The sequence below is a fragment of the Aptenodytes patagonicus genome, chromosome 13 (assembly GCF_965638725.1).
Source record: "Aptenodytes patagonicus chromosome 13, bAptPat1.pri.cur, whole genome shotgun sequence".
NCBI lineage: Eukaryota > Metazoa > Chordata > Aves > Sphenisciformes > Spheniscidae > Aptenodytes > Aptenodytes patagonicus.
Genome location: NC_134961.1, coordinates 12,680,832 through 12,703,543, shown reverse-complemented (window position 1 = coordinate 12,703,543; position 22,712 = coordinate 12,680,832). Strand labels below are relative to the sequence as shown.

The 22,712-nt window shown below is 42.9% G+C and overlaps 2 protein-coding genes and 1 non-coding gene across 8 annotated transcripts in view; all 3 read left to right on the top strand.

Annotated features, from left to right (window-relative positions):
• Positions 1-18,929, top strand: part of EEF2K (eukaryotic elongation factor 2 kinase) — a 36,081-nt gene extending 17,152 nt beyond the window's left edge. For 5 of the 6 annotated variants that reach the window (XM_076350530.1, XM_076350527.1, XM_076350532.1 and 2 more), the window contains 13 exons: positions 478-649; positions 2,494-2,643; positions 4,170-4,302; positions 4,999-5,126; positions 5,722-5,923; positions 6,203-6,270; positions 7,039-7,116; positions 7,934-7,996; positions 9,299-9,433; positions 11,252-11,440; positions 13,357-13,481; positions 14,952-15,130; positions 15,807-18,929. In XM_076350530.1, the coding sequence (XP_076206645.1) occupies positions 478-649; positions 2,494-2,643; positions 4,170-4,302; positions 4,999-5,126; positions 5,722-5,923; positions 6,203-6,270; positions 7,039-7,116; positions 7,934-7,996; positions 9,299-9,433; positions 11,252-11,440; positions 13,357-13,481; positions 14,952-15,130; positions 15,807-15,916 (1,732 nt within the window). In that variant the 3' untranslated portion in view covers positions 15,917-18,929. The remainder of the gene's footprint in view (positions 1-477; positions 650-2,493; positions 2,644-4,169; positions 4,303-4,998; positions 5,127-5,721; positions 5,924-6,202; positions 6,271-7,038; positions 7,117-7,933; positions 7,997-9,298; positions 9,434-11,251; positions 11,441-13,356; positions 13,482-14,951; positions 15,131-15,806) is intronic. The other variant, XM_076350531.1, reaches the window with a different exon arrangement.
• Positions 18,930-21,950: 3,021 nt separating this feature from the next.
• TRNAL-AAG (transfer RNA leucine (anticodon AAG)) lies at positions 21,951-22,032 on the top strand. The gene has a single exon. It is a non-coding gene; the product is annotated as a tRNA-Leu (tRNA).
• Positions 22,033-22,173: 141 nt separating this feature from the next.
• POLR3E (RNA polymerase III subunit E) overlaps positions 22,174-22,712 on the top strand; it is a 30,558-nt gene continuing 30,019 nt past the window's right edge. The window contains exon 1 of the mRNA XM_076350961.1: positions 22,174-22,253. The gene's annotated coding sequence lies outside the window, so the exon portion shown is untranslated. The remainder of the gene's footprint in view (positions 22,254-22,712) is intronic.

The window sequence follows — 22,712 nt, the reverse complement described above, 5'->3', positions numbered from 1 at the left end:
CTGGGGTTATGGGGGATACTAAGTAATCATCCCTGTGTGTTGAGAAGGCAGCGGTTTGCTCTTATCATAGAGGGTTTTCTCCTCTCAGTTTATGTTTGAAAGGCCACTCCCTGTTAATTTCTGCAGAAAATAATTGTTGACACTAGAACAGGGCGTGGAGGTGGCACCAACCCTTCATACTCTGGGTTTGAAGGGAGTGGAGGGGAGGGAAAGGAAATGAGAAAGGGAGGAAGTTCAGAGTAGAAGTAGCTGCAGTCAAACCAAACAGGCACTTTGGCACGTCCCAGCCATTCATATGGGATGTTGCTTTTTCCCTTGCTTCCTACCTGTGCTTCACTTTTCAGCTAGAGTATCTGGTAAATGACTGAGGGTAATGCTGATCTTGGGGCCTGGCTCTGTCCATGCAGGCAAAGAAATAGGGAATATTGAATTAAAATTCTTGGTTTTCCCTTCATCAACGATTGATTTGTCTTTCAGGAAAAAGCTGTCCAACTTCTTACACACGCAGAACTGGAAAGGTGCCTATAACTATGTTGCCAAGCAATATATAGAGAGTGTGGGCAGGGATGTGTATTTTGAGGATGTCCGACTTCAGATGGAAGCAAAACTCTGGGGAGAAGAGTACAACCGGCACAAGCCACCAAAACAGGTACATTCAAAGGTCTTGCTAAGCAAAAATGTGGTCTTGCTCTTCTATTAGATTAGTTTTCAGATGAATTAGGAGGGAATTACTTGTTCACATTCCATTAAATTTAATTGCTTAGATAGATTCTTCTGCCCTACTGTGTTTTCCATTCAATGGTAGCTGATTTTTAATGCAGTAAATGCAAAAATTGCTTTATATTTCCAGAATTAGGGGCTGTGTGTTTGTGAATGTCTGACTGTTCTCAGCTGTTGACTGAAGACCAAAATAAAACAGTGTTTGTATTGCTCTTTTTGATATTTGTCCAGCTGCTTTTGAGATAACCAAAGATGTCACAGAATTTATTGCCAGCAGCAGTCTCAGCAAGCACTTAACTGTTAGTGTTCCAGGAGGGTAGATGCTCTAAATCTTGTAAACGTATCTAAACACCTAACTAGCATTGATTTTTAAGAAGAGCTGGAAACCTGAATAACTTTACAAAGCTATTCAAATACAGACTTCTGAGGAGCGGTTAAGAATTTAAAAAAAAATGAGGATACTATGGCTTTGTTTCCTTTAGGTATCTCAGTGACAATACTAGCACATTGTGTTAAGTGCAAAGCATTAAGATGTATGTAACTCCTAGGTGGATGGAATATCAGACTGGGCTCAGGGTATCAAGAGAAGTTCCCATCCTCTGTGCTAGGGATATGCATAAACACATAGGATTCAGGAAGAGGCGGTTCTACTGCTTTGCTGGCTGTACTTCTGGTTCTGGGGTCCGTTCTAAACAGTTTGTGCAGCCAACATAGCTTTGCGCTTTTCCATGCTGGTAAGTTGGATAGCTGCTGGCCAAAGCTGGCCATTACGTCCTGGTCAAAAACACCTCCAGCAGCAATCAGCTTGTTAACAGACAAGAAACTAAAGTGCAGGGATGAAGGACTGCAACTGTCATTCACTCCCAGCCAGTAACTCCTCTTTGTTGAGTATGTCCATGGTAGGTATCAATGAAGTTGTCAAATCCCTTTAATCTGCAGCTGGTACCGAATGCCTGAGTGTAACTATGACTTCAAATGGATGGAAGAGGCAGCTTGTAGGAAGGGTGCTGTATGTGCACTGTGTTATCTTGGTTCCTGCTCTTGGCTGTACTACAGACTGTGTGTGACGTGACAAGATGCTTAGGTCAAGAAGTATGCCTCAGTGTGGGGACCTTAACAATTTAATAGCCAAAAGGAGTGCTTTTGAATATGTGGACTATGTGCATTGCCTCCCATATGAGGGGAGTTAATAACTACCTGTCTCACAAGAGCAAGGTGAGGTATAGAGTGAAGGGCACAGAGCGGAATCTAGAAATCTAAAAGTTTTAAATGCTATGTGGGGGAAAAAAAATGTAAGCAAAGTGAGAGTTGTGATGGTTTGTCCTTTAGGAATGTGTCTGGGACAAAGGGAGGAGGTAAGGCAGGATACAGAAATATCTGAATGGTAGAGGTCTTCAGTCCTTCTCTGAAGAGGCATTTCTTCAAGTTGTGCAGTAGTTACTTGTATGTTTTGCTCTCTGGGTATAGACTCTTTGCAGTGTACTTTCAAGGTACCCACAAAAATAAAATAGAAAGCCAACACTTACTAAGAATTTTTCAGAGGGATTTGTTGCAGAAGTGAGCTGTTTTGAAGTGACTGCTTTTAATTTATGGAATTCCTCCAATAACCTAAGCAGCATGTGATTCTTCCCCCATCCCGTTGTTAAACAGACAGATCTTTGCAATTGTTCAGCTTCTTTCATTGGGAAAGTTTTCACAGCTGGAGGATTCACACACACTGTGATCTGAAGACAGTATTCTGTTAGTCATTGTTTATTTTCTCTCCCTCTGCAGGTGGATATAGTACAGACCTGTATTATCGAAATGAAGAACAGACCTGGAAAGCCTCTCTTTCATCTGGAACATTACATTGAGGGCAAATACATCAAATACAACTCAAATTCTGGATTTGTGCGAGATGACAATATTCGTCTTACTCCGCAAGTGAGGCTTTGTTTAATGCTTTCCGTAGAGGCTGCTGCAGGGAATTTCTTGGCTCTATCCAGAGGTCTTGCATTACTGCCAAGAAAGGAAACTGCAGGCTTTCCAGTACAATGCCAAATTAATTTCTCTTTTTGCAGTATGTCTGCCCCTTATTTGGGGCCTGCTCTTTCAAGCGCTGAGTGCTTCTTTATTGCATTTCAGTGTCTGTTGATTTTAGTTGAGTTGAACGTGGTTAATACTCTTTGGAAACCTTAAGCCCTTTGACTAATTATAATTGCAGGCATCGACATATTTCAAACTCTCTTCAAATTAAGGCAGGGAGAGAGACCTCTCATGTGCTATGTACTAAATAGTCTTCTGGTGCCTCATGTAATACACAAAAGGAGGTGGCAGATACCCAACTCATGTAACTAAACATCTAGTCCATTTGCATATAAGAATCTGTTTTTTTCAGCTACAGCCTCTGAATAGGTGAATCTGAGGTTGCGTATAGAAATACAAGTACAGATTTCAAGTGATTCTTGGATCTTGTAAAAGAACTTTAAAATACTGGTGAAAAATGTGAAGTGGTCAGCGTAGCAAAGGAGTGTTTTACTGGGGCTTGAGGGTTTTGTTCTTTTCATTTTTTTTTTCCCCTGTTTTTAAGGTATTTGTCATGATGCTTAATGTAAGCAGAGGGTTTATGTTCTGGGCTGACTTTTGTACACTGAATCAGTGCTATGCTTTCACAGGTTGGGAACAAAATGTTCCGTGAGACTTGCTGCAGTTAAAATGTTTGTCTATCACCACCAGTCACCTCCCCGAGGCCTGGCTGTGCTTTTTTGGAGGCCTTCCCAGAAGATTCCTAATGTCTCAGCTTTATGCCAAAGAGAAGGGCTTTTTATACCTGATTCTTGAAATTCTGCATTTAAAGAGTACAAATGTACATTTCATTATCTGATATAGGAATGTAGAGCCAGATCAGCCGTTCAGGGTGATCTGACCTCCCAGAGGGCATAGTAGGGGAAGGAGAATTTGTGGGGATGCTCACTTTTTTTCTTTCTTTTTTCAAAATGTGGCAGAGCTTTGCCTGTTGGCAGAAGGAAGCAGTGTCCCAGGGCTGCAGAGCTTGGAGATCCACAGGCACAGTCAGGATGTTTATGCAGAAGTTACTCTGCACTGGCTTCAGAGCCCACTGTTGTTCCCCCTGCCAGGCAGCTCCCCACTTCTTAAGGTGAAGACTGTAGTGGAAAACAGAATCTCCAGTACAGGAAGGAGGAATAAAGCAATCTCCTCTCCCCTGCATGTTCCCACTGCTGCTTTTCATCCTATCTCTTTTAGCCCATCTCTGAGTATGGGCAGGTTGGAGAAGCAATCTACTACATGCTTTTAGTCTCTCATTGCTTTCATCACGATGTTTATACCAGTTATATTTCACCAATAGGGTTATCAGACTTCTTTGCCCATTTGTAAGAGGTGAATATGTGTTGCTGTTTTCAGTAGATCAAGGGAGAGTTTTCTCAGACATCTTCTATGGTTCTTTCCAGGCCTTCAGTCACTTCACCTTTGAGCGCTCAGGACACCAACTCATTATTGTTGATATCCAGGGAGTTGGAGATCTTTACACGGACCCTCAGATCCATACAGAGAATGGTACAGATTTTGGAGATGGCAACCTAGGTATAATCAATGATCCTGTTTCACATGCTAATGGATGCTTATTTTCTTTTCCCAGCTGTCTGCTGAGTAGCTGCTACACAGCTGAATGAGCAGGCACATTTCTGAAGGTCTTGTAAACAGCTGGGGAAGTTCTATTGTAAGGAGTCCCCGAACAGGGCAGCTGTCAGGCAAGGGCAGATTTAAAGAGAGAGCTGATCTTGGCTTATGTCTCCTGGCCTACTCTTAAACCGAACAAGTAATGAAATTAAGTAGCTTCCTACAATGTGAGAGCAATAATCATGGCCTTTAATTTCCTTGCTACATTGCAGGAATGGATACAGCTGAATGTGGAGAGGTAAGTCTTGCATATTTTTAAAGCTCCAAGTGTCCATACATGAAGTTGTTTATAGGACACAGCAAGTTTTGTAAGAAGGATCACATTTAGGCATGTTTCTCAATGATGCAGCCAAATTAATTTATTATTATATCCTGTGCATACATAGCTTTTGGAGATTTTGCAGACTTCCTTTCACTCGCTCTTGCAGGTGTTAAAAATAAAATAGAAGTGGGTTGATCTGTGTGTGCTACAAAGCACTTTTTCTTTCTCTTTTGACTTTTTAGAAAATGCTTTGGGACTTCAAGCTTTTAATAAGCAAACAGTCATATAAACTTTGAGTAAACCCTTTCTTCACTACTTTTTTTTTTTTAATGCCGTAGGTGTTCGAGGTATGGCCTTGTTCTTTCATTCTCATTCCTGCAACAAGATTTGCAAAAGCATGGGGCTTGCACCATTTGATCTTTCATCCAAAGAGAAAGATGCCTTGGACTGTAATAAAAAATTGCTTGTAAGTGCTTGATGAAAAAAGTGTAACTAAGCAGTATAGCTGGTTTATTCTAACTTTAAAAGCCCTGTAAATAAAACTGAAATATGCTATTTACATGGCAGATAAAATCACCTTAATCACTAATGTTGCAGTTTAAAAATACAGCAGTTTAAAGCTGACTTATCCATACTTGTCTCTGAATTAATGCTGTAGCTTTAATTAATAGGGAACCTTGTAACACATGCATATTTAGGACCAAGTATATCTTTGAATGCTGAAATCATTAGTAAGTTTTGTATCTCACAAACGGAATTTGGGGAGAAAAAAAGAATAGAACTGATCTCAGTTTCAACTGATACTAGTGGGAATTGGACTTGATTAAACACTTTGAGTGAAATTCAGTTGTAAACAGAACTCTCTCTGACTGTAACAATGCCAGGACTTGATATTTTGTTGGGGTGTAGAACTTTTCAAAGCAAATAGTTATGTATACATGTGCGTATTTATACCCCCCCCTTTTGTAGAGGACTCCTAGTAAACATTCATGTTGGCTTATGTAGCATGCTTAGAATACAGAGAAGCATTATTCATGGAACTTTCTTGTTAATTTGCCAAGGAATCTGCTCAAACAATTCTCCGTGGCACAGAGGAAAAATGTGGCAGCAGCCGGGTGAGAACAGTGTCTGGTAGCCGGCCTCCTCTGCTCTTCCGCCTGTCTGAAAACTCCGGAGATGAAAGCATGAGCGATGTAGCATTTGACTCTCTACCCTGCTCTCCTTCCTCAGCAACCCCTCACAGTCAAAAGATGGACATGCTTAGTGAGTGAGCCTCATACATAACTTCCTTGGGGGTTCCTGAACATTTGGCAGTGACTGGTTTTATTTTGTTGGTTTTGAATACAACAGCATGTTGTATTTAGTCCAGAATACTTGTCTCTAGCATTCCTCTTTGAGCAGAAATAAAACTAGAAGTACTTCTGTGTAGGTAATTAATGCACAAATGCTTCTGTGAAAAAACTGTGGTAAAATGATGGTATCTAGAGCTTTCTCCTCAAGCATGTTATCCTTACAATAAGAAGCAAATATTTCTCTTCCTAGATTGGCCTGTGTTCAATGAAGTAGATAACTTGGTTCATAAAGACTATGATCAGCTTGATAACCAAAGGGTGAGTGTCTTTCCAACAGAAAATGAGATTGCAGCTCCTTAATGAATGTGACTTTAAAGGACTGCCTGAAGGCTTTGTTCAGTAAAAGCATATAAAGGTGCTCTGCCTGCTTTCATTGCTGCAGGTCTTGTTACTTGCATGCATTTGCTGTTTCTAATAAAGGAAGAACATTTTATTTTAAAATAGTATTCATTATTTTTTTCCTCCAGAAATTTATTTGCATCTGGTGTATTTTAACAGATAACTAGAGCATGTGTCTGTTCCCTTGCCTGCATGTTGTGTCTTTGGTTCTTGTGCCAACTGCTGTGGTATGAAAGCTAAACAGAATCCCCATTGATTAGGTCTCTGCAAATACTGGTACTGTGGGATGTTAGAGAACTTCACCTGAGGAGACTGCAATAAGTTTGCAATGGGAATTTTCCAACACTAGGACCTTAGGGCTGTCAGTTACTGTTTTATCTTTTAACTGGCTACCACTGAAGACTGAAAACTACATTAAGTGGACTGTTGGTTTGATAAAGTATGTAAGTCCCTGATTTTTTTTTTTATGTATCTAAGAGAGAACACAAGCTTGGACAGTACCTTCTGGGTCGTTAAGTCCTGTTCTGTCTGTCAGAGGTAGCACAACATACAATCATTTTCATCCAGTATATTCATCCAACGTATCTCATTGAACCAGCAGGAGGTTTCCTCTGTGGGAAATGTTAAGCTGAGATCCTTACAAAGGGTAGCGGTAATGCTGTGATGTTTTGTTCTTATCTTCTGCAGGATTTTGAAAATGGTGGAGACAGTGGATATCCCAGTGAAAAGAGAAGTGAGCTAGAAGATCTGGATCATAGAGAGAGGGTAAGAACCTGACTCAGGGTTTAGCAGAGTTGGGCCTGTTCATACTTGAACTGTTTCCATAGAAGAATCTTACTTTTTTTATTCCTCTTGATCTAGACTTTCTAAACAGAGGAAACGGGTGGAAAGAAATTCCCACATGTTGCAAAATTACTTATTCATCTTGTGAATGTTAATGACACTTTTACAGGAAAAAGACTATTTGTAATGATGAGCTTAATTTCAAACATTACATTTGATTGTGTATTGTTGGGGGGTGGTGGTTAAGTATTCTGTATTGCATTTGAGAAACGTAGCCAGCTTCTTGTCATATGGAATCCATGAATATGATCTACTTTCAGACTCTTTTACCCTCTCTACTTTCTATGACTTTATATGGCTTGAGATATCACAGAACTTAATGATGTTGTCAGCTAATAATATGCAACTTCAGAATTCCTGTGGGTTAGTTGGTTACTCCTTTAAAATACAAACCTTTTAATAAATGCTTTTTGACCTGAAGATCTTAACTAGATATTTAATTAGAAGATAGGAAAGAGAATATTGCTTCCAAAGATACGCTCCTTTTGTCACCTTTGAAGTGGCAAGGTATTTGTCATGGGATATCCAGTTTACAGGGTTAAAGCCTGGGTGTACCGTATTCTTTACCATTTCAGTATGTTTCTTTTTATACTGCGATATCACTGAGAGAAAACGATCCAGTGGAAACTATTTTGGTCATTGTCACTATTAATTTTACTGGATAGGAATAGTCTAGAGGGATAACTGGCACACATCAGTTGCTGCAAATTAAATGATGCAAATCTTTACATTAACATAGGGCCATTCAAACAACAACCGAAGACATGAATCTGATGAAGACAGTTTGGGAAGCTCTGCAAGGGTAAATAAAGCAGAAGTGTTCATAGATGATGAGTTTGCCACTCTGCTTGTCCTTTGTTCCACTCATCTGCCATGTAACTTCACAGCACTAAATCAGATGTCAGTTTTCCTTCCTTTTCAGCTACAGAATATGTTTCTTAATATTAACTTACCTCTCTGTGGTGTTTCCTTTTTTGTTTAATCTTTATTTTCCAGTTAAAGAAGTACTGTTAGAAACAAATTGTCACCTCTGTAACTGATCCCTGACATAAATTAGTGATTAAGCATGGGTTTCTCACTTTAAAAAAAAAATTATAATTCTATGGATTTTTTTTCTGCCTAACTAGATTATATTTCCTTTCTTCACTTTATTTTTTGGAATTGTGTCCCATATGTGGTTGGATGATTTTTTTTTAAAGCATGCAGTGTTTGAAATACGTGACAGTAGCTCTCTCCACTCTGTATCTAACTGAGGTAGGGAAGACCAGACCTTCTTGTATGTTTTTACAAAATATAGTTTCTGTGATAATTAGTTTCTGTGGCTATAAACTTAAACAAATAACTCTATTCTGTAAGGAAAAAAAACAGAGCTTTGACAACAATGACTAATTTAATTAGATACGCTTTTCTGAATTTCCTTGTAATGATTTTATATTGCTGTTTCAGGAAATTGAAAGAGCTTTAACAGACTGAAATGCTGTGCCAGTAACCTTCCCTATTGTGTTTCCCTTGTGTACCTCCAAAGGCTTTCATTTTGATAGGATTTTTTTTGGCTACTGTGTCCCATCCACCCAGTATGTTCAAAAGTTTTTTGTTCTCGTTTGTGTTGGACATCCTGAGAAACACCAATGCATGTACCTGCCTATCATCTTCTGCATTGTTACTTTTCATTTTTCTAGAGTTGTAGAATGCAAGCAGCATTTAAAATGTTTTGAAGTGAAATTCTGACTGGAAAAGTATGGGTTTAATTTTTTTGTGCATGGATAACCTCAGTCCTTGCAGTGTGACTGTTCAGGTGCTTATTTTTATAAGTACCTTTTTTCTGATTCAGAACTTAAAGATAATGCTTTGCTTCGCTGCTGTCACTTATGAAAGATATTTGATGTTGGGATTAGAAATAGAGGGCTTTACTCTGTTTCTTTAAAGAAGAAGAATAACCAATTATTCAGTTACTAACATGACTTTTGAAAGCCGTGTCTTAAATTACAGTATTTACTAATAAGTAATAATATTAACAGAGGCTTTGATTTCTGGATGGTAATCCATATGAATAGTATGGAAATTTTAATTTTAGAGAGAAATAATAGTATATTCCCTATTTCAGATCAGTGTGGAGAAATGGAATCTCTACAACTCTTCCAGAGTCCACATCCACAGACCGTCCTGTGTTGCCCAAGAAATTCAGAGGCTCAATGCACTAGAACTTGAAAAGAAAATTGGGAAGTCAGTCCTTGGGAAGGTAGGATGGGTTTAGTAATCCTGTTCTTTCCAACTGGAAACATCCTGTATTTATTACTTACATAGAGGTGTTGCCCTGCATGAGTTATTTGTGCAGGTGAAAATAAATAACATCTCTATAACTTTCTGTCACCTAATCATATTTTATAAGGGACACCTAAGCTCAGGAACCCATGAATTCCATCTGCTTTTGGACTTGCAAGATCTGGGCTCCTTTGGGAAGGACCCTGCTGTTGGTTCGCCTGCCTTTCCAGAGGCTTTGCGCAGAGAAGTTACAATGGGATAGATATGGTGTGCCTGACCCACATACCTTGCAAATAGGCAAGGTTGGGGTCTTGAAAAATGGTAGCATGGACCAACTCTTTTTACTCCAGACTATCCCATACAATGCAAATGTTTGAGTTTCTGTATGGGCTTAAGCCCACACTCAAAACACAGGATGTAGATCTTCCTGAACATTCTGAGAACCTCAGATGTTCTCAAACTGAAAGGTTTGAGAAGAAACCTGCCTTTTCCCTTGGTGGGGGCGGAACCCTCAAAATCCCATGACATGTTTGGAATGAAATCCTGCCCCCACTGACAATAAAGGCTTCTGTCGTGGTTTAACCCCAGCCAGCAGCTAAGCCCCACACAGCCGCTCACTCACTCCCCCCGGCTGCGATGGGGGAGAGAATCAGAAGAGTAAAAGTGAGAAAGCTCATGGGTTGAGATAAAGACAGTTTAATAGGTAAAGCAAAAGCCGCACATGCAAGCAAAGCAAAACAAGGAATTCATTCACTACTTGTCATTGGAAGGCAGGTGTTCAGCCATCTCCAGGAAAGCAGGGCTTCATCACACATAACGGTTACTTGGGAAGACAAATACCATCACTCTGAACGTCCCCCTGCTTCCTTCTCCTTCCCCCAGCTTTATATGCTGAGCATGACGCCATATGGTGTGGAATATCCCTGTGGTCAGTTGGGGTCAGCTGTCCTGGCTCTGTCCTCTCCCAACTTCTTGTGCACCCCCAGCACTCGCTGGTGGGGTGGTGTGAGAAGCAGAAAAGGCCTTGACTCTGTGCAAGCACTGCTCAGCAACAACGAAAACATCGCTGAATTACCAACACTGTTTTCAGCACAAATCCAAAACATAGCCCCGTACTAGCTACTGTGAAGAAAATTAACTCTATCCCATCTAAAACCAGCACAGCTTCAGTGCTATGAGGGTTTTACCCTGGATAACCTGAGGTGTAGAAAATCAAGAAGGTTAATTCCTTTCCTGTGAGGGCCCTTGCTGTACATAGAAGTCTGTGACCTATGGTCACTGCTGTTTGCGCTGCTGGCTGGCGTGTTAGGCAGTTGCAGGCTGGGTGCCTTTAACTACGACTCCCTCCTAAAGGTCTCTAAGGCCCTAGCAGATACACTGGGACATGCCCCTAAGACCTGGTGCTCTGGTGTGGCAACCTGCTGGGATAATACTTAGGGCACACTGATGTGGGAAGATGCTGTGGCAGCTACTGTCTTGCTGAATTATGTCTTCTATCTCTACTAGTCAAGTTTATAAAGCTGTATGTGTCTAAGCTTACAGAACTGGAGGGGCAGCTGCACTGTGTATAATCATTGCTTTTTGCCTGTTTAATCTGTTCAGGCACAAGTGAGGCTCCAAGTCTGTGTGTTATCAAACTAGTCCTCTGTTCAGTCACAGAGGTACACAATTAGCTTTAATTAAGTAGTCACCTCAGAGATGTATTTTTGTGCCCAAGTAAAGTATAGGCACAGGGCTTTTGAAGAATCAGATCTATACTTAATACTTCTGTCTTTCCTGTACAATTGTGTTCTAGGTTCATTTGGCCATGGTTCGCTATCATGAAGCTGGGCGTTTCTGTGAGAAGGACAAGGAATGGGATCAGGAGTCAGCCCTGTTTCACCTGGAGCATGCTGCAGACTGTGGGGAGCTGGAAGCCATCGTTGGGTTAGGACTCATGTGCTCTCAGCTGCCACATCACATTCTTTCTGAGGTCACTCTGGAGGTAAACAGAAAGATCAAAGAAAATGCCAAAATGTGGAATTGTGGTCCATTGTAAAAATAATGTAAGAATAGCAGGAAATTGAGACAAAACAATAACCATAGTTAGGTGTTCTGTAGTCTCTTCAGAGATAATAGATGATTTTGTAATTAAGGACTTGGACAAAGCAGCAAAAAATGCTGCTTGTTCCTGGTTTTGCCAGCAAATTACTGCATACCTTTGGAAAGTCTTTAGAATCATAGAATAGGAAAATCATAGAATCATAGAATAGTTTGGGTTGGAAGGGACCTCTAAAGGTCATCTAGTCCAGCCCCCCTGCCGTGGGCAGGGACAGCTTCAACTAGATCAGGTTGCTCAGAGCCCCCTCCAACCTGACCTGGAATGTTTCCAGGGATGGGGCATCCACCACCTCTCTGGGCAACCTGTGCCAGTGTTTCACCACCCTCAGCATAAAACATTTCTTCCTTATATCTAGTCTAAATCTGCCCCCCTTTAGTTTAAAGCCATTCCCCCTTGCCCTGCTAAAAAGATTGCCGCCATCTTTTTTATAAGCCCCCTTGAAGTACTGACAGGCTGCAATAAGGTCTCCCCGAAGCCTTCTCTTCTCCAGGCTGAACAACCCCAACTCTCTCAGCCTTTCTTCATAGGAGAGGTGTTCCATCCCCCTGATCATTTTTGTGGCCCTCCTCTGGACCCGCTCCAACAGGTCCGTGTCTTTCTTATGCTGAGGGCTCCAGAGCTGGACGCAGTACTGCAGGTGGGGTCTCACCAGAGCAGAGCAGAGGGGCAGAATCCCCTCCCTCGACCTGCTGGCCACGCTTCTTTTGATGCAGCCCAGCATACAATTGGCCTTCTGGGCTGCGAGCGCACATTGCTGGCTCATGTCCAGCTTTTCATCCACCAGTACCCCCAAGTCCTTCTCGGCAGGGCTGCTCTCCATCCCTTCATCCCCCAGCCTGTATTGATACTGGGGGTTGCCCCGACCCAGGTGCAGGACCTTGCACTTGGCCTTGTTAAACCTCATGAGGTTCACACAGGCCCACTTCTTGAGCTTGTCCAGGTCCCTCTGGATGGCATCCCGTCCCTCTGGCATGTCGACTGCACCACTCAGCTTGGTGTCATCTGCAAACTCACTGAGGGTGCACTCGATCCCACTGTCTATGTCATTGATGAAGATATTAAACAGTACCGGTCCCAATACAGACCCCTGCGGGGTGCCACTCGTCACCAGTCTCCATCTGGACATTGAGCCATTGACTACTGTCCTCTGGATGCGACCATCTGACTAATTCCTCACCCACCGAAGAGTCCACCCATGAAATCCATAGCTCTCCAGTTTAGAGAGAAGGATGTTGTGGGGGACCGTGTCAAAGGCCTTACAGAGGTCCAGATAGACGACATCTGTAGCCCTTCCCATGTCCACTGATATAGTCACTCCATTGTAGAAGGCCACTAGGTTAGTCAGGCAGGACTTGCCCTTGGTGAAGCCATGCTGGCTGTCTTGAATCACCTCCCTGTCCTCCATGTGCCTTAGCATAGCTTCCAGGAGGATCTGTTCCATGATCTTCCCAGGCATAGACGTGAGACTGACTGGCCTGTAGTACCCCAGGTCTTCCTTTTTCCCTGTTTAAAAATGGGGGTTATGTTTCCCCTTTTCCAGTCAGTGGGAGCTTCACCAGACTGCCATGACTTCTCAAATACAATGGATTGTGGCTTAGCAACTTCATCTGCCAGTTCCTTAGTTTTGAAGTGATCTTTGCTATTCAGCTTCTTAGTTTCTTGTGGCTGGGCCTGTTTCTCAGACATACTAAACACTTGCAGCCATTACTGACTTGGAGACACTGCATTTAGTGTTAGAGGAAGGAAGAGATGGTTTTACTTAGAAACATGCATTTTAAAGGTTTTATTTGTTTTACCAGGACACAAGGGAGAACAGAAATAAAGGATTTGATTACTTGCTGAGAGCAGCAGAAGCTGGAGACCGACCTTCCATGATTCTGGTAGCAAGAGCATATGATACAGGTGTAAATCTTGGTTCAGACAGGTACTGTGCATGACTGTGTAACTTAACTTGGTGGTTCTCCACTGGGCGGGGAGAGAAGCACTTGCTGCATGTCTTTCATTCACATAAAGGGCTGTTATGTCATAAGTAATGCTATGAAGTAGTGTTTTGGAGTTACTTCAAACTTACTCAGGTGTGAATAAAAGCAGGGTTTAGGCCATGATACATCATCACAGAAAGAAAATGAGAGATCATTTCAGCTGTTGGACACCTGCATGTGCGTTGGATCCACTTGCATGTTTGAGTTTAGCCCTCATACTGAGGTTGCCCTATGATAGGCAAGTTTTTTTTGCTCTGAAGTTGGTGATAAAACTCCCCTTGACTTCACTGGGAGTTGCATACTTGAAAATCCTGGGATCAGTGGAGAAAAAATGAACACAAGAGTTCTTTTGGAGATGTAGTACCCTAAAAATAAGTGAAAAGTATTTACAACTGCCATGTCTCCTCCTTAGTGATTTTTTGAAAGCACAGGTTTTTTTAAAAAGTGGGGTTGTTTTTCTGATAAAGCTGTGAAAGAAGCTGTAGAACAGGAGAAATAGGTGAAGTCGTAAAGTGACTATAGACGAGATGCAGTCAGATGAACAAACCATTTGTCACAGTTGTAGTCTTTCACTGCTCCTCATAATAAAAGTAGGAATGGAAATTTCACAGGAACATAGTCTTAATGCTGAGGATGTTACTTTTAATTAAGGATGATTTTAAGTTTTAAGAGGTTTAAAAATGTTTTTACTTCAATAAGTCTCTTAATTTGGCCAGCACTTCTATCTTGATAGGAGGGATAGGAGCAGTATTGTGACTAAGAACTAGATTGTGATTTGCCAAAAGGCTACAAAGTATATTGGTTTGATTTTTTTTTTAGCATTTTAGATGAGTTTTTAAAAGTGGACAAATACTAATTTCCTTAAGTACCAAATACAACAGGTGGTCAGTGATTTTTCTGCTTTTGTATTGTAGCATGTCTTTGTTATTTACATGAGTTTTTTCTGTTTTGCACAACAGTGAAACTCTTGGCAATGGTGAAGTTTAAAATAACATTAAACTTCTCATTGAAGTGCACTGGGCATTCTCAATATGAAAATCGCTGGTTTTAAAGTATTTATGAAACAAGACTCTCTGCAACTTCAGATTGTTTCCAAATCAGTTATCTTCACAAGTATAAATGCCAGACCAAAACCATACAACTTGTAATGAAGCTCAGACTCTGGAGTTCATCAAGACCCTTCAGTGTGATACTTTCTCCTCTGTAATTACTGCATAAAGTGACCCCAGCCCCATTTTGATATAGTGACCTGATGCTGCAGTGCAGAGTTAGTGAGCCGCCGTGAGAATATTTGCTTTCTTGGAGAGCATCAAGGCTCTGAGAAGCTAGTGCAAAATTGAATTCTGAATCTCCAATGCAAAGTACATTTGTTTCCTAAGGTAACCATCTTCAAAAATTATTTTTAACTTCAGAGTACAGGATTGGAAGGAGGCGCTGTACTGGTACAATGCTGCACTGAACATGACCGACTACGATGAGGGAGGTGAATATGATGGCACTCAGGATGAGCCCCGGTATCTGCTCCTGGCCAGGGAAGCAGAGATGTTAATGATAGGAGGGTTCCACCTGAATAAGGATCCACAGAGATCAGGTGAGGCCTCACTTTGTTTCTGTAATTAATAATCCTACTTTTCCTTCCCTTTTCCCCCAGCATGTACCCCAAAAATGCATTTCCTGCTTCAGCTGTTATAAAACATACAGAGGGTCAGTACCCTCAGATTTGTGCATGGAGCTGTAATAATGCTGGGTGATACAAGGCTGGAAACAGTGAAATAAGAGATATTGCTGATGACAGGGGTAGTGGGCGGTGCCAGGTCCAATCCTGTGACACACTGAGTCACTAGCAAGCAACCTTCACTCCCTGTGAGGCCACTGAACTGCAGGTTGCTGCTTGTATTTTGAGTTACACCCATGACTCCCAGGCCCTACATAACATTGTCTTAGTTGTTGTGTAATTTCAATGTCAGGCATCTAAGTCTTAGAGTCGTCTTGGGGGATCCTACAGGCATGTAGGATCACATAGTCATGTTTCCAATCCTTCCAAATACATTGAAAAGCCATCAGCAGCCAGTCATATAACTTTCAACTTGAAGAGCAAAAGCCAGATTCCCAGCTGATGTAACTCTGCTGACACTATTAAAATACACCTGTACATCCGGCCCTGTAGTTTAACCTCAATTTCTCTTTTTGTTCTTTAATTGCTTCAGGATAAAGAGATGTTTTTTTCTTTACCCTGTCAACATAACTGATACTATTTCCTCTTCTAGGTGATCTGTACACAGAAGCAGCAGAAGCAGCAATGGAAGCCATGAAAGGCAGATTGGCAAATCAGTACTACCAAAAAGCAGAAGAGGCTTGGGCGATGATGGAAGAATGACACTGCAATTAAGCAGTTCTTGTATATAATTTTTTTATAGACTTGCTGTATTTGCAGCTAAAAAGATGTATTTTTATGTGATGTTACCAGTTTCTTTTTTTGTATTTTAGTTTTCTAATTTTTTTTTGAGGGGAGAAATCCAAATATAAGTGGTATGTAGGGTGCCGTAGCGTACTTCTGCTAGTGTTTTAAAGCTGTAATACAGACACACTTGACTTTTTGTATTTTTTTTAACTGTTAGAACTGAGGGTCCTAGTTTTTTTGATGAAAAATGAAGCTGATGTTTGTTTAGGTTTCACATGTCCTGTTTTTTACGCAGCAAATGATCAGTGTGTTTACATTTTTCTTTTCCTCCCCACATACAGAAAAACATTTTCCTAAATTCTCAGCATTTCTTCATAATTTTTGGTGTATCTCACCAAATTTTCATGTGAATGTATATTTTTTCAATTTAAGCGTGCAGCTACTCATTTTAATAAGTAGTCCCATTCTATTACACTGGTGTTGTTGGGGGCTTCTGTTACTCTTCCCAAACAAATTCCAGATAGAATCCTTACACTTTGGGGAGGGACGGGGAAGATGCTTCAGATTGGCAGTGAGGATATTCAGGGTGGAATATGTTTTATTCATTACCAACATTGCATATTTACCATCAGAAAATCACTGATGTTCCTGATGAGGTGAGGCATCTAGCTACCTCTCTCATTTTCACATTTTGCACCATATAATAAACTAGTTGTATAAAATTCTACTGATCTTATGATATTTGTCCAATGATGTACAGTAGCAAGATCTGTAATATATGGGTAACTTGAAGTTATTTTTACAGTGACATCTCATTTCTCAGTGAAGCTAGATCATCTCATTTAAAATGAGAATACACTTTCCACCATTTCCAGAGCGATGTTTGAAAAGGTTAGAGGATGTTGATTCACCTGTTTCTATGTATAGAAAATAATTTATCCGGTTTAGATAGCTTTTAAAATAGTGTTTTATCTGCAAATGGTTTCAAACGACGGTTAGAGAAAATTGCTGGTTAAAAAGAGAAAACAATATTATCCCCAAACACTTGAATTTCTGTGTCCTGTTTGCATAATCCTAACCAGTAATGGGAGGATAAAATTATGGTGGTGGTTGAATTATCATTGCATAGAAGTAAGTTTCTTCCAAATCCAGTATTTTATTCTGAAGCTGCTGTGCCATCTATACGGATAGTACAGAAGCTGTTCCTATTTCTTGGTCGTGGTTAACAGTCGTTTCACAGGAGATTAAGACGGAAGCTTTTGCCTTCTTGGCCTTACAGTGTCCTGAGGGTGTAAATTGATGTGAATAAGGGGCAGTCCCTGTGAAGTGCTGAATGACCTATGATGCTCACCAGCCTCACTTTAGCCAAGCTTTTAAAAGCATGCTTAAAACTACGCAGTCTACTAGATGATGCAGTTGATTTCATTGGGACTTCTTGCATGCATAGCCAAGTAATATTACTTTCTTGTAAAATGCAGAACCCGTTCAAGGAACAGAAATCAGTTCTTCCTTTCCTGTGCGAGTGCCCATCACTGGGCTCCACAGTTGTGCTCCTCATTTACTCTCTTTCTGGCAAGTGGATCTTGAATTGTTGTTTAAACAGTATCCAAGCATGATGTTAGTAACAACTGCCACTGTCTGAAAGAGGTGATATCCTGGTGGTTAAGGAAGTGAGATGGGAAGGTTTGAATCCTTTCTAGGAGAGAAGGAAAAGTTATCCTCGGATGTCATACTTCTGGGTGGGTGCTGTAACCACCAGGCAGTTGTAGCTGCGAGTAGCCTTGCAACACATGGCCGCATCTTCTTGCTGTATAATTCAGGGGGTTTGGGAAAGTAGTGCTCATGGCTGCCTTTTTATTTTGTGTTTTGTTTTGAAGTGAAGGTGAAGCTCTTCAATCCATTAATGGAGGAATGTCTAATTTCTAGATCTCAGTTGGGCTTAGGTAGATATTAAGCTAGGTACTAAAATAACCAAATTTTTGGACCCAATATGCTGAAATAGATCCAGAGTTTGTAGGATCGCAAATCAGATGGATGTTTTAAGCGCCTATCCAAAGTTCTGCTTTAGGTGCCTAAAGCCTCTTTTGGATGTGGCCTTTTTGTTCTTTCAGTTCATAGCATTAAAATATCAGCTCTCAATGAAAAGTGAATGTGCCATTCACCTCTGAAGACAGCTGAATAGTCGGAGTGTTTTGTGCAGAACCGATACAGTGTAGGCACTGTAACAAATTCAGACAAAACGATTTGTTTTCCTGATGAGGTGTTGATGCCAGGTCTTTGAGATTTTTCCTTGAGAAGGAAGCATGTGTAACAGCACCACCAACCACGTAGGGAGGAGAGGAGATTGAATGTACCCGTCCAAAATGTGTACGTAAAGGATGTAGAGTGTAATTAGTGACACTTTTTGGTGTAGTTTAATTTGCTAAATTCAGTAGTTGCTAAAGTTGCTGACAGTTCTCTGTAGATCTGGTATGTAAATGTGCACACAGCTCAGTGAAGAAGTTATGATGATTAATCCTTTGTTTGCAAATACTACTCTTTTTAGTGATGTAGCCTACCTTCTGTCCTCAGGTGGTATCATATTTAGCTATACAATAAATAGGACTGTCAATAATTTGAAAATGGAAATTGTTTACAGAAATATGCACAACTTATTCTATGACATTCTTTTGAAGAGAAAAACTATATATTTGACAGACTTTTGGAATTATATTGCTATATGCTGTATTTTTAATCTATTCACAATGAATAAATAAAAATGTGTATTTTTAAAAAATGTGAAAATAAATCTGAGGCTCAGCCTGCCAGAACTTACCCGGGTTCAGTGTTTCCAGATGCCAGTGGGAATATTGCTTGGGTGAGGACAGTGAGACGGAAGCCTTTGTTTGTATGGCAGACATGCAAATACTGATTGCCTGCATCACTTAGTCCTCTCATTCACTTTGTCTGGTTTCATTCTGGTTGGTCAATAAAGCTGTTCTTTTTGTCACTTTTTCTCAGTAGAGTTTTAGTCATTGCATGTGGGGGTTTGCTTTTGTTTTTTTCTTTATAATTTGCCAAAGTTCAATCCTACTATTGCAAACTTCCGGAAATCCTCTGTGTTGTCTTTATTATTCCATCCCTGATTTCATTCACTTTCAACAGTCAGAAGTAACTAACTGGGAGGAAATAACTAGATGTGTACCAGCAAAATCTGTTTTCCTCAAGAAAATTAAATGGTTGATGTGCTGTTTTATTTGCATTCAATTACACATGCAGTGTCTGTGTAATAGAGTGCAAATGCAATTTGGACTGAAGTGCTCATTTGCAGGACTGCTACAGAGGCATCCTTATGCCTTCAGTCCTTGCTTAGTCCTGAGAAAAGGATGGGAATACTTGGCCTCTGTGATTTGAGGTGGGAGAGTTTTTTTGTAACAGCTGCAATATCTAATGATACAGTCATCTTCACTATGATTTATTCCCCTTTCTGTTCAAGAATAAACTGTCTAATACTAGCCCTTTTAAACTGTTAGAAATGGAGCTCTTACTGTTGCTTTTTTATTGTGTTCAGACAGGTATAATTTATTATACCTGTATAGTTTAAACAATATGAAATCGTTCTATAGCAAAGGCACTTTGAAATAGCAGAATCTTCTAACAAAAAAGCCCCAGCAGAGCCTCTTCACTGTAGTGTCACTAAGATGAAAAATGGTGAAATTTGGCACTGCAAGTCTTGTCTTTAGCTATAGCTGCTGTCGCTGAGAGCTGGAGTGTTTGGCAAGCGTAATGGAGTGGGGATAGCACCCATCAGAAAGCACGGAGACAGTCAACACTTATAAAGTATAAATAAGAATATTGCCTGTTTCTTAATTACTGGTCTGTGGGACTGATTTGAATCTCACTCTCTTCCCCACAGGTATAATTTCACTTTTGAGAGGAGAATGACTGCTGACAGACATTGGTGTAGTTTAGGTGGGCCAAATCCAGACTTCTCATCTGAATTTTGAAAGGGAGGATTTCGCTTGGACCTCAGGTTGGATTCAGGGCCAGTGCTTCTGGTGGTGAGTCAGGTTCTTTTCAGGTTTAAGTTCAGGAGCATCTCTCATGTGCCTCCCGCTGCTGGGAACCTGAACACTTCATGGGGACAGCTCACGGGTTTGTAGCCATCCGGCCTGGTCCTTAGTCTGGACATAATCAATACAAGTGTTGGGTCCTTGCTCTTCTCTGGCTAACTCCTGTACCAGGAAAGCCATATAATGAGGCTGGTAGCTTGGTTATATTTTGAGTTCTCCTGTAAGTTCATTCTTTTAGTTTGGAAAAAGTCCCATAGTCATCATCTTACCTCGCACTGGTAAAATGAGAAACCTGGTGACCCAACTGCCAGCCCTGAGGGGTGCTCTTACCTCTGTAAGTGTCACACATGGTTTACGTGAATAATCTTGGGTACAGGGGCTTCTTTCCGTGTTCAGGAGAAGTGTCTCTGTGGCCAGGCACACAGACATTTCGGGGACAGAGGCTGAGCTCGCTCACAGCAGGGCAGAAAAGTACTTCTCTGGGAGGGTGTTGGTACCTCTCACTGCCTGGGTAAAAGGACCTGTGGTGCCGAGCAGCCCTTGCAATGAGAAAACTGCTTGTAAGATGTGCTCCGTGCAGCCCCTCACGCACCACATCTTCCCCCCCACACACACACACACACACTGAACGTGCAATGCTGTGGATGGTACCCTGAGTCCACTGCTGCATGGACAAGTGCTTGGAGACTGAGAAACCAGACTCCCCCTAAACTTTTCTGCCTGAACAGATTACAGGTTATTTGCTGTGTGAAGCCAATTCAGGTCTGCCTACCTTTTCTCCTCCCTGAACCACTCCTGCTTTTCTGCAAAGCTAGGGCCGTGGGAGGAGCGTCAGCTCCCTCTGTTCTCAAAAAACCCCGCATCCTTCTGAAAAGGCACTGAACTGAGGGTGTGAAACTGCAGCAGTGATGAAGGAGAAGGATCCCATTCATGCTTACACGTGTGCTGTTATTCCTCAGTACTTGTAGGCAGTGGATGAAATTTTTAGCGAGACTGTGCAAAGCTGCAGCCTCTTGGCAGAATCCCGTCCAGCAGCTCCCCAGGAAGAGAGCTGGCGCTGCAGGGTGCTGCAGGGACAGGCAGGCTGCGGGAGGCGCCGGGGGAGGTGGGTTAACCGAGGCTGTCAGCGGGGCTCCAGCACGTTTTGTTTTCTCTATCCTGTTTAAGTGGACTTCCACAACTACAGAATTAAATCAAGCTGCATTAAGACTTTGTGGCTTTACTCTAGAGAAGCTGGAATTTTTCTCAAACACAACCATTCAGCTCTAATTAAGGGGTGAGAATAACATTAATTCTCCAAGAAAACTTACCAGAATTTCAGGCAAAATGTGGACAGGGACTCCCAAGGGCACCTTCATGGGGCACCAGCCAACTAAGGTGTGCTACCCCTTTTCACAAGAGTTGTACTGATTATTGCTGCTACTATAGACTGCCATGCTGGTCCCTGTGCTGCAAGCAAAAAACCAACCCCCAACCATAAACTCTGCTGGCTTTTAGCAAATTCAGTGACTTGTAGCTTTGCAGCAGAAAATTAAAATGCATAGTTTTTAGATTTTTTTTAGGTTTTCAGAGGGGTTGCATAGGCGATGCCCCCACGTACCGCAAGGGCGGGTGTGCTGCGCCGTGGCATCCACGTGGCAGCGGGGCGGCGCGGAGGGCTCGGCCACAGCCCCCGCCCAGCCCTGCCTCTGCCGCGCTGTCCCCGCGGGTCCCCCGCGGCGTGGGGACGCGCAGGGCGCTGCTCCCTCCCTGGCCGCAATTGCACCGCAGCAATTGCACCTGCTTGGAGACAAGGAATAAACCCCCCCCCCAGTATTTTATTTTTAAGGTGGAGGGGGTGTGTAGTGAGAGCAGTTGCTGGGACCGGGCCTTGGAGATTGGGGGGCGGGGGGGGGGGAGCTGCTGAAGAGGGGGATGATCTGGAGTAAAACTGGCGGCGAAGAAAGCCCTAGTAGGGCGGTAGCGTGGCCGAGCGGTCTAAGGCGCTGGATTAAGGCTCCAGTCTCTTCGGGGGCGTGGGTTCGAATCCCACCGCTGCCAGCTGAGATTTTTCTGTTGCGGACTGCCGCCGCTGCAGCGCCCCCTGGCGGCCGCGACGCCAGCCGCCTGGGAGAGCATTGTGGGTAGGAGGAGGGCCGCGTCCCCACGTGCCGGCCGGAGTGACACCAACATGGCCGCTGCCTGAGCGCCGCCCGCCGCGCCGCGCACCGCCACCGGAGAGCCGGCGGCCCCGCTGCCCGTGCCGCGCGGCCCTTCGCCAGGTAGGCGGCGGGGGCGCCGCTTTTGCTCCTCCCGGGGCCGCGTGGGCGGCGGGGACCCTGCGAGCGTTGGAGGGGAAGGAGCGCGGCCTGGGCTGTAGGTGGGCTCTGCCTGTGCGGGGAGGGCGGTGGAGACGAGACTCTCTGAGGACTTGACGCCGCGGCGAGTACCGGGGGCACGGGGCCGCAGCCGCCCGGGCGGGGCTCTGATAGGAACCGGCGCGGGACGGGGCCGCCGTGGCGGGGCCCTTGAAGAGAGCAGGCGGGGGTCCGGTCCCAGGCCGCGGCACCTCGGCTCCCCTCACCAGCGGGCCGGAGGATGCCGGCCGGTCCTCCCGGGGCTGTAAAGCGGCGGCACCGACCGGCCCGGGACCCTTCACCCTATGGCTGGCAGCTCTGCGCCTCCCGCCCTGGACCTGGAAGGGCGCAGGTCACACGCCAAAAAATGCAGCCGGCAGCCCC